This window comes from Vairimorpha ceranae (assembly GCF_000988165.1).
Source record: "Vairimorpha ceranae strain PA08 1199 chromosome Unknown NODE_46, whole genome shotgun sequence".
NCBI lineage: Eukaryota > Fungi > Microsporidia > Nosematidae > Vairimorpha > Vairimorpha ceranae.
Window position 1 is genome coordinate 2,208 of NW_020169341.1, and position 15,300 is coordinate 17,507.

General features: G+C 25.6%; 10 protein-coding genes across 10 annotated transcripts; 6 read left to right on the forward strand and 4 right to left on the reverse strand.

Moving 5' to 3' along the window:
• Positions 1–216: 216 nt before the first annotated feature.
• Positions 217–387, reverse strand: AAJ76_460002594 (hypothetical protein; the record flags this gene model as incomplete). Its single annotated transcript, XM_024475703.1, has 1 exon — positions 217–387. The coding sequence occupies one exon, from the start codon at positions 385–387 to the stop codon at positions 217–219; it is 171 nt and encodes a 56-aa protein (XP_024330505.1).
• A 3,034-nt stretch (positions 388–3,421) lies between these two features.
• Positions 3,422–4,576, reverse strand: AAJ76_460006783 (hypothetical protein; the record flags this gene model as incomplete). The annotated part of the gene is made up of 1 exon (XM_024475709.1): positions 3,422–4,576. The coding sequence occupies one exon, from the start codon at positions 4,574–4,576 to the stop codon at positions 3,422–3,424; it is 1,155 nt and encodes a 384-aa protein (XP_024330506.1).
• Positions 4,577–4,981: 405 nt separating this feature from the next.
• On the forward strand, positions 4,982–5,134 carry AAJ76_460007189 (hypothetical protein; the record flags this gene model as incomplete). Its single annotated transcript, XM_024475710.1, has 1 exon — positions 4,982–5,134. One exon carries the CDS (start codon positions 4,982–4,984, stop codon positions 5,132–5,134), a length of 153 nt encoding a protein of 50 aa, XP_024330507.1.
• Positions 5,135–6,617: 1,483 nt separating this feature from the next.
• Positions 6,618–6,743, reverse strand: AAJ76_460008950 (hypothetical protein; the record flags this gene model as incomplete). Its single annotated transcript, XM_024475712.1, has 1 exon — positions 6,618–6,743. The coding sequence occupies one exon, from the start codon at positions 6,741–6,743 to the stop codon at positions 6,618–6,620; it is 126 nt and encodes a 41-aa protein (XP_024330509.1).
• Positions 6,742–6,879, forward strand: AAJ76_460008949 (hypothetical protein; the record flags this gene model as incomplete). Its single annotated transcript, XM_024475711.1, has 1 exon — positions 6,742–6,879. One exon carries the CDS (start codon positions 6,742–6,744, stop codon positions 6,877–6,879), a length of 138 nt encoding a protein of 45 aa, XP_024330508.1.
• A 151-nt stretch (positions 6,880–7,030) lies between these two features.
• On the forward strand, positions 7,031–8,137 carry AAJ76_460009238 (gtp-binding protein; the record flags this gene model as incomplete). Its single annotated transcript, XM_024475713.1, has 1 exon — positions 7,031–8,137. One exon carries the CDS (start codon positions 7,031–7,033, stop codon positions 8,135–8,137), a length of 1,107 nt encoding a protein of 368 aa, XP_024330510.1.
• A 925-nt stretch (positions 8,138–9,062) lies between these two features.
• Positions 9,063–10,997, forward strand: AAJ76_4600011270 (rna-binding protein; the record flags this gene model as incomplete). Its single annotated transcript, XM_024475693.1, has 1 exon — positions 9,063–10,997. One exon carries the CDS (start codon positions 9,063–9,065, stop codon positions 10,995–10,997), a length of 1,935 nt encoding a protein of 644 aa, XP_024330511.1.
• Positions 10,998–11,149: 152 nt separating this feature from the next.
• Positions 11,150–11,491, reverse strand: AAJ76_4600013698 (hypothetical protein; the record flags this gene model as incomplete). Its single annotated transcript, XM_024475694.1, has 1 exon — positions 11,150–11,491. One exon carries the CDS (start codon positions 11,489–11,491, stop codon positions 11,150–11,152), a length of 342 nt encoding a protein of 113 aa, XP_024330512.1.
• A 628-nt stretch (positions 11,492–12,119) lies between these two features.
• On the forward strand, positions 12,120–13,787 carry AAJ76_4600014327 (atp-binding cassette sub-family f member 3; the record flags this gene model as incomplete). Its single annotated transcript, XM_024475695.1, has 1 exon — positions 12,120–13,787. The coding sequence occupies one exon, from the start codon at positions 12,120–12,122 to the stop codon at positions 13,785–13,787; it is 1,668 nt and encodes a 555-aa protein (XP_024330513.1).
• A 595-nt stretch (positions 13,788–14,382) lies between these two features.
• On the forward strand, positions 14,383–15,210 carry AAJ76_4600016590 (cell cycle control protein; the record flags this gene model as incomplete). Its single annotated transcript, XM_024475696.1, has 1 exon — positions 14,383–15,210. One exon carries the CDS (start codon positions 14,383–14,385, stop codon positions 15,208–15,210), a length of 828 nt encoding a protein of 275 aa, XP_024330514.1.
• Between the last annotated feature and the right edge of the window lie 90 nt (positions 15,211–15,300).

The following is a 15,300-nucleotide window of genomic DNA, read 5'->3' on the forward strand; positions in this document are numbered from 1 at the left end:
TAAAATAAGTGCTATTTATAGCTAAATGCTTTAATATGCAGCAATGAGAAAATAAAGGTATTTATTTTAAATCATAAGAGAATATTATTAATCCTTTCTTAATATGTGCTTATCATAACAAGTTTAATTATTAATGTATATAAAAATTGGGTAAAAATATTATAAGAATAATTTATTTTTTTGTTTTTTAATATAATATAAAATGCCAAAATAAGTTTAAAATGATGCCACGGTGTTATGAGAAAATTGTTTAAGATTTAAAAACCTTAAAGTAAAAATATTCAAAGCACAAAAAAAAAAATTCCTGGTCCGTTTCGTTTTTAAATAAATATAACTTTTTAAAAAAATTAAATCTTCTATATATATAAAAAGTTTGAATCTTAACATTTATTTATTTTTTAACCTTTTTTTTAAAATTTGTAAAATTCTTTGTATTTTTTGTTAAGAACGAGTAATTTCATTTAAGGGCTCATTTCTCTAAGCACGGAACGATGTTTTTGTGCATTTTTCCTTGCTTTTATTTAGTTAAGATAACCTTATACAAGGTGTCTATAGCAAATTTTTATTTATAATAAAAAGGACCAATTTGTATGTAAAAACAATAAAATAAGTACATACATAAAGGCACATCAAATCCATTAAAAATAATAAGCATACATTAAATTTATGAACCCGTTTTAAACGGGATAGCGCAAGCTTGTAAATTTTATAAAACAACATTTTTCATAACCGAAATATTTAACAAGGGCCCAATAGAGTTTCTTTAAAACATGTGAACATACCCCCAGGGACGGATCAGTGCGGTTATTTCCCGCTGGAAGTTGATACTTAGGTTACTTCCCCCCAGAAAGAAATAAAAAAAATAATAAAGAAATTTAATCATTTTTGTTCACTTCAGTCAAACATTCTAATATTTTATAAAACTCGTTATTTCTAAATCTTTCACGCCACATATATTCAGCAAGATATGAATTTAAAAATCTTCCTTTTTAGCGCCTTTCATTTTTTTAATATAAATTTTATTCTTATTCCAATACGATTCAATATGTTGCGTATGGACACCATTATCAGGATTAACAAAATTTAAAGAATGGTTTACTGTATAGTATTGAAAACCTAAGCCTTAATATACCTATTTGCAGCCCATTGATCTGAATAAATAATCGTACCAGGCAAACACATTCCTCGAATAGTATACAGAAGGGAGGCTTTGTCTCTTTGGGCTACAATCTCTATGTATCCTCTTACAGGTACATAATTTGCATTAACTATCCCAAAAACCTAGACTTGATGTTCTGACGTTCGTCCCCTATGATATTTTTGCTTGTGAAAATACAAGCTTTCATCAATTTGGTATATAATGCCAGGACCACCAAGAGAAGCCGGACTTCTAATAAAGAACTCTACACATGCATTTCTAAAACTTCTACACATGTCAGCTACCTAATCGTGTCCTAGTCGCGTTAAAACGTCAATGTTTTTATGCGAAGTGTTTTTTTTAAAATAAATTGCGTATACTCCCATTTGTAAATCAATTCGTGTTTTTTTCAGAAAACGAATTGTTTCTGATTGAAAGTGTAGTTTTAAACTTAAGACATTGTTTGTTTCCGCACTTCCAAACAAATTTGTCTTTAGTCTTACTACAAGCTAGCCAGTCTATACCTCTAGAGCAATATACACAACACATGCTCCTTTTGATCAATCCAGTGGATTTGAGAAAGTTGATAGTACAATTTATATCAGTACCAATAATTGGCAAAATTTCTTCTAATATAAGGGTAAAATATTAAAAAAAATTATACTGCGATTATTTTCCCTGGTGGAAATAACCGCACATATCCCCAGAGACATTTCAACTAGCACTTTTTTCTAATTTTTGGTGTATTTTCTAAACATATTATTTTTTAACAAAATTTCAATTTAGTTAAAATTTTATATTTAGTTTAGTATCAAAAATGACATTATCATTAATTTAACTTTTAAAAATTGAATTGTTTTTTATGTAAATTTTTATCAAAAATTAAGGTTTATAAATAATCTGTGTTTTCTTCGCCAGGGATATAACTACTAAATTTCACGCATCCAGCTCGTGACCGAACCCCAGAGAAGCAAAGGACTTCTCGTACACATTTTACAGTATTTATATTTTTTACTTTACAAATTCCTGACTTTAAATCTACATAAAAATGTTTTATACAGATTCGAATCCTGCATACTTTTGTAATATAACAAGACAAAGCCCTTTGTGGCATTATCCATCTATGCTCAAATAAAAATTTTTAAGGGTAATTTTACAAGTAGAGGAGTGTCGGACAATAATATGTTGTTAAAAATTTGGTTAATATAACCCGATTGACTAGAAAAGTGGATTTAATTTTTTTGTTTTTTATCCCAAAAAATAAAATTCAGAAGATTGAGAACAAAAAAGCTTTAATATAATATTTTAGAAAAATATAGAAATATATACGGATCTTTGTGTAAATTTTCACAGACATTGTTTGATTAAAAAAGAAATGAATTTTGAACATGAAGATTTCAGAATAAAATTTTCCTAGCTATAGTAAAAAAGTTCAGATAGAAAGGACACAATTTTTGCTAATGTTGAAATTTTAAAAATAACGTTTTCGAAAATAATAGAGCTCTGGTTAGCTAATACTAATTTAATAGCTTTATATTACGAATTTTAAGAAAAGGTGTTTTTAAAGTTTTAAAGACGAAAGTTCAAAGGGATTGTTAAAAGTTTTATCCTAATCTAAATTACATAAAAAACCAAATCATTGGAATAAACGAATCAAAAATTGGAAAAATTAAGTATAACAAAGGACATCTGGTAAAAGAAGTTTAGATTTTTAGGATGGTTGAAAGAGCATATAACAAGAAAATATTATTATTTCAGGTTAATGATAAGACAAAATCGACCTTAATGCTTTATTTAAGTAATAGTGTATGTATGGCGCAATTCGATAGTATATAGCGATTGTTGGGAAGTTTACACCAATTTACAAGAGATTGGTGTAAAACGCTCAACATTTAATCATTCTAAATATTTTAAAGATCTAGTACAAGCGTTTACACCAACATAATAGAAGAATTTTAGTCTGCTTTAAAAAAAGATATACATTAGGTGTAGAACTAGGAAGCTTATAAATCCTTATTAAGTTCAATTTATGCTGTTGAAAAATTACAAATTAGTCCCTTATATAGTTGTTTTGGCCTTTATTAAATCAAAACTTAAAAGATTAAATTTTTATATAATATACTTACTGTTCTCAATCTTCTGAATTTTATTTTTAAATAAAAAATAAAAAATTTTAGGACCAACTTTTCTGTCAATCCGGGTTACAAACTCCTAGAAAGTGTTGTTACACAAAACCACTTTTTAATATAAGAAATTTAAAAAGATATTTTACTTAAAATTTTATTATAAGTATTCAATTAAATCAATATCAGACGATTTGTAGAGTTTATTGGGGGTTTTAACTATGCAATCAATTTGTGTAATATTGGACTTTTTCAGATTATTCCCGTTAAACATAAAAAAAATTTTTCTTTTCGTTGAATCAATCATTAGTTTAAAGTCTAACTTATTCTTCTTCCTGTCGAAAGCGAAACATTCTAAATTTTTTTCATCAATATCTTCTTGAAAGTTAAATAAAACGGCAATTAATGGATAACCAAAAAGTGCTCCGATGTATTGATCATAATCAAAATGTCTGAATTTGTAATTTGGATCCTCAACTAGACAAAATAAGTTACGTAGATCTTCAAAAAAGCAATTCGATAAATGAATATCTTTAAAATATTCAAAATCCTCATCGGAGCGCATAAGTTCATTTTTCCAAAAGGTATTTAAATTGTTTTTCATAAAATTTGTAAAAAATATAGATAACCTATATTGTAACAGTTCATTAACTTCTTGTAATATCAAAATAAATTTTTCTAGAAAATTAATAATCTTACTATAATCTCTGTCAAAAAATGCTAAAATGTAATCTTTATTTTCTAAAGCATGCATAATTCTTGATGCAGATTTATTTGTTAATCCGTGAAGAAGTTGACAGGACAATGAAATTGTTTTTCTCTTATTTAACAATACAAGTTCTATAAAACGATTTTCTATTTTCAAACTCATATCACCCACATTTTGAAAATTTTTTTCGACTACAATACCATACTGAGATTGTGATGCATTATTAAGCAACATTGAAGCAATTTGTATGTAAAGAATATTGTTTTGCCCTAAGGATGTAATAAAATTTAATTGGTGAAATATCTTGTCAGTATTTGTAAAATCTTTTGAAAAGCAATACAAACTTTTAATGTACGTATTAGTTACTCGATTAAAATAAATACAAAAAAATCCAGAAATATCAGAGTGCGGTGATTTGACTTCCGTTATAATTAAAATATTATTGTTAGATGAATAATAGTTTTTTATAAAAAAGTCATATTTTGCTGATGAAGTACCTTTTAAATCAATATCATACATTTTATGTATTTGTGGAACTACTGGGAATATTTGTGATGAAAAAATATAAGACATCTTAAATAATACATTTAGTTTGTTCATGGGCATTTTTATTGTTTAATATTTATAAAAAAATTTATTTTTAAAGTATAAAATGCTTTGTATCATATGTACGTATTTATTTTTTAAAAATTTAATTATACTGCTAATAAATATTTTTATATTACTTTGTTAGTTTTTACATTCATCATAGATTTGTTAAAAGTCATAATTTTTTGTTTTTCTTTTGATTTTTTATTAAATCAAAAAAGGAAAATTTTAAACTTTTTTTTAAATAAGTTGTTGGGATTTGTGGTATAAGAATTATACCACATTTTAAGATGACCAATGATTTACAATATCACGTTAAAACGTCATTCGTTTTAATGATTAAATTAATATATTGGACCATTTTCTAAACAAATATGTTTATTGGTTTACTATAAATATAAATAAGAAAATTTAATTTAAAAAATGATAAATCAGAGTAGCCACTACAACAAAAATTCTTCTACAAGTACAAAGTCCGATTTCAATAAAAACACTTTATTTAAACATATTTCCCTCAGCATCCTAGAACGTTTTTTAGCCACAGGGGCAATTCCTGGCAAACACGCCAGGATTTAACATGGATTTAATTAATCAAAATATATTGATATTTTGAATCTGAACATTTATTTATTTCTTAATTCTTTTTTAAAAAATTTGTAAAATTCTTTGTATTTTTCATTATTAAATAGTAACAAACAGCATAAAGTTATTACTCTATGGACGGTACAAAATTTTGTAAACATTTCCCTTTAGTTAATTAATTATTCAAGTTGTAAAGTGTGTGCACTATTGCCATTTTTTAATGGAAGAATGTAATTTTTAAATTTTCAACAATACATTATATGCATAAAGAAATATACACATAATTTATAAAGAAAGCATGTATCGTATTTGTAGTCCCGTTTTAAACGGGAAAGCGCAAGCTAGTCTATATATATAAAAAGTTTGAATCTGAATATTTATTTATTTTTTAACCCCTCCTTTTTAAAAAATTATGAGAAATGTTTTTTTAAAGAAATAACATTTTTTTATAGCTATCTTTATAATGGACAGCTTAATATTTTAAATGGATTTTTTTAAGTTTCATTCAATTGTTCAAATTGTAAAATGTGCGCCATTACTGAATTTATTTATTTAAAAAATACAATTATCAAATTAATAACGATACATACATAAGCAATGATATATATACATAATTTAAACAAAAAGCATGTATCGTATTCGTAGTCTCGTTTTAAACAAGGTAGCATAAGCTAGTATTTATATAATTTTTTATGAGGATATCTATAATTTTGTATTTTGATACTATTTAATTAATCTTTCTTCTGAATAAATACAATCAGTTAAGATATTATTTCTTAATATTAATGGTTTAAATAAGTAATATTTACATATATACAAATGTATACTATTTTATATATTCATACATTAAAGTTCTTACAACAAAGTATTTCATTTATCTTTTTTATATTAAGCTGTTAAGAATCTTAACTACAGGATGTTATTATTAGAATTAAAATGGTCATGAAGTTCTAAACATTTTATATATAACTGCAATTTAAAAAATTTATTTCTTAAAGGTATCTAAAGAGGATGTTTTACACAGCTTTTTTTACAAATACATAAAAATAAAAATTCGTGTATGCCTATAAAACATGTGATACACTAATAATTGGCGAGGTTAATTACAGAAAATTCATTATACTGTCGCAAATGAGGGCTTTTATAGTTCACAGTAGCTAAATCTTTGCAAGAAAAATGTTTTTATTTTATAAATAAATTTTTTAGCAGCAAATGAGGAGTAAAATGTGCTATACTTATTTTTTTGTTTATCTTAAAATTACTTTTTATAACATTAATTCTGAGTACTTTCTTTATAACAACGACAAATAATACTCGTGTAACGTCTAGTGAGGTGGCCAAAACGAAAATATTGTTACAATATGGAACTAATAAAAGGTGATTTCATAATTTTATAAAATTTATTCTTTCTTTTGGTTTCTATTTTTGTAAACCCGTTTATGGTGCTGTTGCTAATTTAAATATTCATGTTCTTCTTTTATAAAACTTTATTTATAATAAAAAAAATTCTAGAAGGTTTATTTTTGGGTATTTTAAAAGATAAAAAAAATGTGGTGGATACCGCAAATACATAACTAAATTTATAATTGTTGGGATAAAACATGGGTTTATTTAGTAATTATTATTTACATAACAGATATGTCAAAGCCCTCCATCCAATACAGCTGATTAACATGTCTACATCTTTACTGTCCTACAATAATATCTCTTATTTTTTTGTAAAAAATAAATATGATTAATATCACAAATACACAACTAATCTAAACAATCTCTTATCTTTTTTATATATTTAAAGATAATTAAATAAATCAAACAGACTGTACAAACACCAGTATACATTTATGTAATTACATGAAAAAAATTCTTTATTTTATAAAATTTTTACCCTTTATGGCAGTACAGTACACCAGATCTAATAAATCAAATAACTTAACAGTTGGTATTGTAGGTCTACCAAATACTGGTAAAAGTACATTATTCAATTTTCTAACTAAAAATTCAGTTCCTGCTGAAAACTATCCATTTTGTACTATTGATCCTTCACACGGTAAAGTAGAAATTGATGATGTAAGATGTGACAACTTAGTAAATATTTGTAAACCCAATAAGGTTGTAAAGGCATGTCTTAATGTAACAGATATTGCTGGATTAGTCAAAGGCGCCAGTGAAGGATTTGGTCTGGGAAATTGCTTTTTGAGCCATATTCGTAGCGTCGATGCCATATTTCACGTAGTTCGATGCTTTGAAGACAGCGAAATCTTGCATGTAGAAGACTCTGTTGATCCCATTCGTGATATAAAGGTTGTTAACGATGAATTACGAAAAAAAGATTTAGAAACGCTTACAAAATTTCGCGAGAGAATGATTAAAGAAAGTAGAGGCAAAGCCTTAGATAAAAATTTTAAAGATAGGTTAGACCTAATTGAAAGACTTCTTAAGATTTTAGAAAGTTCTTGGGTTAATGAACATCAATATTCAGATGAAGAAGTGTCGTTTATTTCTACTTTAGATTTATTAACTGTCAAAAACGTTGTTTATTTAGCAAATGTTAGTGAAGAAGATTACAATAAGAAAAAAGCCAATAAGCATTTAAAAGCTTTATTTAAGTTTACACGCAATGTTATTGTTTTCAGTGCAATTTTCGAGCACGAATCAGAAAAACGATCAATATTTATTAGCAAATTGGCTAAAAAAGGATATGAATTATTAGATTTAATAAACTTTTTTACTATAGGTAAGGATGAAGTGCGCAGTTGGACTATTAGACGTGGATGTACTGCACCACAAGCAGGTGCTGTCATACATAGCGATTTTATGAATTATTTCATTATGGCGGAAGTTTGTTCTTATGATGACTTAATTAAACTTGGCTCTGAAGCAGAAGTAAAAAAACAAGGAAAGTATCATCAAAGAGGTAAGCAATACGTTGTATGTGATGGTGATATAATATTATTTAAACATAATCCGCCTACTTCGAAAACTAAAAAAAAGAAATAAATCAAAATATTTTTTATTTTAAAATTATAAGTGGATATTTTTATTACTTCTTCACAAAAATATTTTATTTAAATTTAAGTGTATATCTTTATAAACTTATGTATTTTAATATAAGTTATATTCTATAAAATATTCTTATGTCAAATATTTCTCTTTTTAATTTTTCTTTATCATAATATTTTATATTAAAATTTTTATTTAAAATATAAATAACTATTTCAACTTTATCTATTCATAATTATATTGCTCAATTTACTTTTTCTATTTGTACACTCTAAACACTTAATAACAAAATATATGCTTATAAATTCATTAAAAATGAATATTATAACTGTATAAAAGTAAAAATTTCTTTTTGTAACTGTTAGTATAAAATGTGGGTTTATTTAATAATTATTATTCATATAACAGACATGTCAATGCCATCGACCCAATACTGCTGATTGACATGTCTACATCTTTACTGTCCTACAGTAATTTTTTAAATTTAACTTGTCCTTTACTGATATTATTTTTAAAATTGTTAAGCCTTTATTTTAAAACTTTTTTCGTAATATTATTATTTATTTGTGAAGTACTATCAACTAAGTTTTTGTTCTGTAAAGGATTGTGTTCACTTTGTTCTCTAATCGGGACCATTGCCATAGCTATATTTTCCTCACCAGATCCTTAAAAATCTAAGCCCTCTTATATCCCAAAGAAATGACTATTAGCGTTTTCTGACAAAACTTTAAATTATAAAATAACATGATTTTAAAAATAATTTTTCTTTTAGCTGTTTAAAAAATTTCATCAATAAATTGATTAATTTTTAACTGCAATTTTTCATGTATTTTAAATACTAAAAATAGAATTTCTTCTTTTTCTTACCATTAATGGTACTTGATATTATTCCTTATTAATTTTAACATTTTTTACCCCTCGAATGAAACAAAGATTTAACTTTTTAGACATTCGTGCAATAATTAACGAAATTAAGCCAAAATTGATAAACAAGTTTATACAGAACTTTAACACCACACAACAGAGAATCATTTATATTAAATTCAGTTCAAAAGATATTTTGTTAATTGAACCAGGAATAAGAATTCATCTTACAAGTGAAGCCGATGATGGTATTAGCCATTTTTGTAATATTTTAAGAAAAAAAGCTAGACGTGATAAAGTAGTCGATATCTATCAAGTAGGTTTTGATAGAGTAATTGTTTTTGAATTGTCGCGTCAAAAAATCGTAATAGAATTTTTTAGTGGTGGTAATGTGTTTATTTTAGATGAATTTGATAAAGTTGTGGAAGTATTTCGTGTTGTTAAAGAACTTGATATTATAAAAAACACTCAGTATGTTTTTAATCCTGCAGAATTTGATTTTAGTTGGGAAAATTTTTGCAATATGGAGTTTAAAGAATTTTTACCGTTTGAAAAAGAATTGGTTGATAATTTAATTAAAAAAATAAATAAGTTAACTGGTACAGATATACTGGTAGACAAAGATCCTAAATATAAAACAATCTTTAATGATTGTTTACAAGAATTTAATGAATTTATAAGTAATATCGGTGGTTTTGGAGCAGTTCAGATGAAAAAAGGAAAACCTTTTTCATTTTTTCCATTTGATATTGAAATTGACAATAAAAAAACATTTCAGTCTTTTAATGAAGCTGTAGAATTTTTTTTTATGGATAGAAGAAAGAAAAAAATTGAAAAAGTAGATAAATTACAGAAAATAAGAAATAAGCAATATGAACATATTAAGGAACTAGAAAATATGGTTAAAGATATGACAATGAAGGCCGATCTCATTCTTAAAAATGCGGATATTGTAGAGAATGTTCTTGATATTCATAATTACGTTATAAAAAATAAGTTAAATTGGAATGATTTTTTAAAATTTAAAGAGGACGAAAAATCCAAAGGAAATGAAATTGCAGATATAATTGTTAAATCGGATTTTAAGAATAAATCTTGTATAATCGATTTAAAGGATAATGAAGATTCTCATTTTATAGAAATTAGTTTTGATAAATCACTACATTCTAATGCACAAAATTATTTTGAAAAACGTAAAAAATTTGAAGAGAAGATTTTAAAGACTGAAAAAGCTATTGATACAATTAAAATTAAAACGTACACAAAAGAAGAAAAAATTAAGATTCAGCGCTCAGTTTTTTGGTTTGAAAAATTTAATTTTTGTTTTACAACCGATAAAAAGTTAGTTATAGGAGGAAAGAATGCGCAACAGAATGAAATTATTGTTAAAAAACATCTAACACCAAATCATTTGTATTTTCATACAGAGTCTTCGGGTGGCTCTAGTGTTATTTCTGAAGCAGATGTCAATATTGACGAGGTTGCTCTAGTTGCATTGTGTAATTCCGCTTGTTGGGAAGTAAATGTAGTCTCTCCTGTTTTTTATGTGAAAAGCGATCAGGTTAGTAAGACCCCTCCTACTGGACAATTTCTACCTAAAGGATCTTTTTTAATTAGAGGTACAAAAACTTATGTAAATGTTTATAAATTAGAATATGGAGTAGGGCTGTTATTTAAAACATCTGATGATATTCAAGAAGGAGATTATTTTATTAAATATGAAGATGCGGTTTTTGTTACTAATCCTTCCAATTATGAAATAGACTACGCTTTACCACTTTCGGCACCTTATAAAGTTTTAAAAGACTTGTATAAGTTTAGAGTGCGTATTTTACCTGGTAAAGACAAAAAAGGAAAAGTTATTCAAGGAATTATATCTCATTTTATAAAAGATACTGAAGAGAGGATAATAAAGATCATAAAAAGGATATCAGTAGAAGAGTTTATGAACGTACTACCTACAAATATTAAAATAGGAAAAGATATTAAATAAAGCAATTGTTATTTTTTTAACTAAGTGACTATTCAAATAGAAAAAGATATTAAATAAAGTATGTGTTATTTTTTTAACTAAGTGTACTATTTACAAATAGGAAAAAATATTAAATAGTTCAAAATATAATAAATTAAATAATTTATATTATATTATTTATTAAATTTTACATTTTTAATTAAATTCAATATATCTTTATTACTTCGTTTAAAATAATATTTCTGCGATATTTCACTTACATCAGCGCTTTCTTCTTTAGTATCGCACACTGGTGTAAAAATTTCACATTCTTTATTTTCTTTATCTTCTAAATTTTCTATATAAATTAAATATTTAAAAGTATCAATTTCATTCTCTAAATCAGTTACTTTTGTACAAACAAGTTTTTTATCAGAATCGTATACAGTTATTTTATTATTAAAATATTTATAAAATCCTTCCTCCCATTTTTTAAGCTTTTTCTTTTTATCTTTTGTGTAAAGACAATGATGCATAAAAAGGGAGATGAAAAATATATTAATTTATTAGAAGATATAAATTTACAGCTTTTATAACAAAAAAATTAAGAATTGCTTTACTATCACTCATACATATTATTTATGTATTAAATTCAAATAAAAAAAAATATAAAATATTTTTAAGATACACTACTAACTATTAAAAAAAATTTATATAAAAATGTAACTACCATCAGGTGTCCAGCTGTTACAAAACAGTATGGATGTTTTACAAGTAGTTTTAATATTTAAGTAATAAAAGAACTTTTTATAAAATACATTCCTTCTTCTACTTATTGAGGGTTAAAAAAAATTTATATTTTATAGAATTTTTATTAATGGTTCGAGTCTGAAATAAAAGATATAAATATTTCTATGTAAATTATAACAACCTGTAATATAATAAGTTTAATATATGGTTTATACTTCTATAAAAAATTAATTGAATTTATTAATTTTAAGACATATATTTAATTTTTTATTATTTAATTATCATTTCTAGCACTCTACATTTTTATTACACTTTAATAAACATTTTTAACATTTTATTCTTTAATTATCATTTCTACCACTCTACACTTTTATTACACTTTAATACACACTTTTAACACCTTACCCTTCTGTTATGAATCTTGATCAAGTAAAAAAAGAATTTTTAGAAAAATTAAAAACTTATCCATTTGAAACAGATGAAGAAGCTTTATCATGGGGTATCACAGATTATAAACTTAATTATGCTAGTAAACCTATACCTCTTGAAACACCATTTTGTATCCAACCGAAAAAAGTAAATAAAAAAATGGCAAGTACATCTGAAATATTAGAAAATGATACAATCTTTTCTGAATCTACAGAAGATGAGTATTCTTCTACTGATGAAATATATCATGATGATATTGTTATGAATATTAATTTAAGTATTAAGAGTAAATTAATTATTGATTCTTGTAATTTAACAATTAATAGAAGTAAAAAATACGGATTAGTCGGTAGAAATGGAATAGGAAAAACTACTTTTTTAAAAAATATTAAAAAAAGGAAATTTGGTATACCTAGAGGTATTAAAATATACATGATTGAACAAGAATGTAATCTTGATATCACAGTACTAGAACATGTGGGAGAGAATGGTGGTCGTATTTTATCAGGATTTGGGTTTACAAAAGAAATGTTTAATTTTAATTTAAAAGATCTTAGTGGTGGCTGGCGTATGAGGGCCCATCTAGCAAAGGCCATAAATATAAATCCTGATTTACTTTTATTAGATGAACCCACTAACTATTTGGATATTAATGCCCTAAATTGGCTTGAAAAACAAATAAAAGATCTTAAGACCGTTATTATTGTCTCGCACGATAGAACATTTCTAAATAACGTAGTCGACGAAATTTTACATTTAAATGACTACAAGATTGATATTTACAAGGGAAATTACGACGCATTTGTAGCACAGAGAAATAATCGATTGTTACAGTTGAAAAGAGAATATGAAAATCAATTAAGACAGAGAGAGCATTTGCAAAGTTTTATCGATAGATTTAGAGCTAGTGCTGCAAGAGCAGCACTAGCGCAATCTAAAATTAAACAACTGGCCAAAATGCCACCACTTATTCCTCCTAAAAAAGATCCTATTATTAAATTTACCTTTGATTGTACAGTGTGTAAAGGTATTCTAGTTGAAATGCGTGATGTAAAGTTTTCGTATGTACAAGGTAAGCAGATTTTTGAAAATGTTACTATTTCTATAACTAATAAATCTAGAATAGTAGTAGTAGGTGCTAACGGACAAGGTAAATCTACATTTTTAAAGATGTTAACTAATAATTTACAGAATTGTGATGGTTATATTATTAAAGCTTCATCACTCCGTGTCGGATATTTCGCACAGCATCATGTAGACAATCTAAATATTAATGAAAAAGTTTTAGATTTAATGCTTAAGAAATATACGTTGGAAGAAAGCAAGCGTTCGTTGGCGAATTTCGGTTTAAATGTAGATAATCAAAGAATAGGTACTTTATCAGGCGGACAAAAGAGCAGGTTGACTATGGCACTTATAAATGGTCTTAAGCCCAACTTATTGGTGTTTGATGAACCTACTAATCATCTTGATATGGAATCTATAGAAGCATTGGCTGAATGTATACGAAAGTTTGAGGGTGGTGTAGTTTGTGTTAGTCACGATCTTAATTTTGTAAGTAAAGCTTTTTCTGAGGTATACGTTTGTGAAAATAAGACACTTAAGTATTTTAGGGGAAGTGCCGCTGATTATAAAGAGAGTATTAAAAGTTAATTTTATATTTATTAGAGTTTTTTTATGTACACTTTCGTATTTATTAGGAGAAATATCTCCTGATTATAAAGAGAGTATTAAAAGTTAATTTTATTTGTTGTTATTAAATTTATTTATTAAAAATATTTTTATATACACACTCGTGTTAGATACTTCGTATTATCACGAATGTGTAAGATGTAAAATCTAATCTGAGACAGGCACCACTTTTAGTCAAAAATGCTACCACAAGGTCTACCAACTACAAGGCTTTTATGGTTTTTAAATACTCAGATAAAATATTATTTTAGCTTATTTGTTTGACTATTGAAAGACGCAGAGAAATCTTTAGCCCCGAAAATACATTGTTAAGTTCAAGAGGTTAACCTAATCGATAAGCAGGTGCTAACTTAAAAATAAGTGGTATATAATAAGTAAATCATACTTATCCTTATAAGTAAACCATTTTTAGAATTATTTGTTTACTTTAAAATTTATTAATTAATTATTTTAAATGTTACTTTTTTTAATTTTTAAACAATAACGTCAATCTGTGCACTAAATAATTTTAAAGCCAAAATACATAGCTTATTATTTATTTCCATTTATACACCCTATGTTTCGCAGACTCAATAGAAATTTAAATAATTTTAAAAATGACATTTTAAAACAAAACATAAGAGGACATTTTGTCTCTAGATCCTTATCAAAACATACACTTGTGCTACTAGTTCTTAGTATTACTTCCCTTACAATGGGTTGTATTATGACATATACATATTACAACCTATATGAGACATTAATAAGTTACAGTGATAGCACTACTATTCCAATATATTTCCCGCAATCTACAATGTACTTTTACATTCAGATAGATGACTTCTACCAGACCAATCTAAAATATTCTAAAAGTATAAGTTATAATCAATTAAAAGGCGATAGAGAGACTAATTCTAATGTTACAGATCCTTTAAGTAGTAGAAGAGGTAAAGTGTATTATCCAGCGGGTATTCTTCCCAATACATTTTTTCAAGACGGGTTTACTTTCTCAAATTTAAATATCAATACTTCTAATATATCATGGAATAGTATGAGAAAGAAGATAAAACCGAGTGGATATGATAGAAGTGAAGTAATACCACCACCATTATGGGATAGATATAGAAATATACCTAATTTATCTGATAATGAAAGATTTATTAACTGGATTTATACATCACCTTTTTATAACTTTAGAAAGTTGTGGGGGACTATTAATGTCAGAGAAGCGGGTGTGTACAATTTAGAAATAGATTCTAAATACCCATACGGTAACAAAAAGGTATTTTTTAGTCAAATGTCATGGGCAGGTACTAAAAATTACTTTTTATCAATAGCACTAATAACAATGGGTATTATTGGATTATTATTTACATATCTGTTGTATAGAAAAGTGTTAGATTAAATGTAATATATTAGTGGAGTAAAACGTAGATTTGAATAAATTTTTATTAAAATTTATAAGTTATGATTTTTTAAATAAAAATTTTTAAAA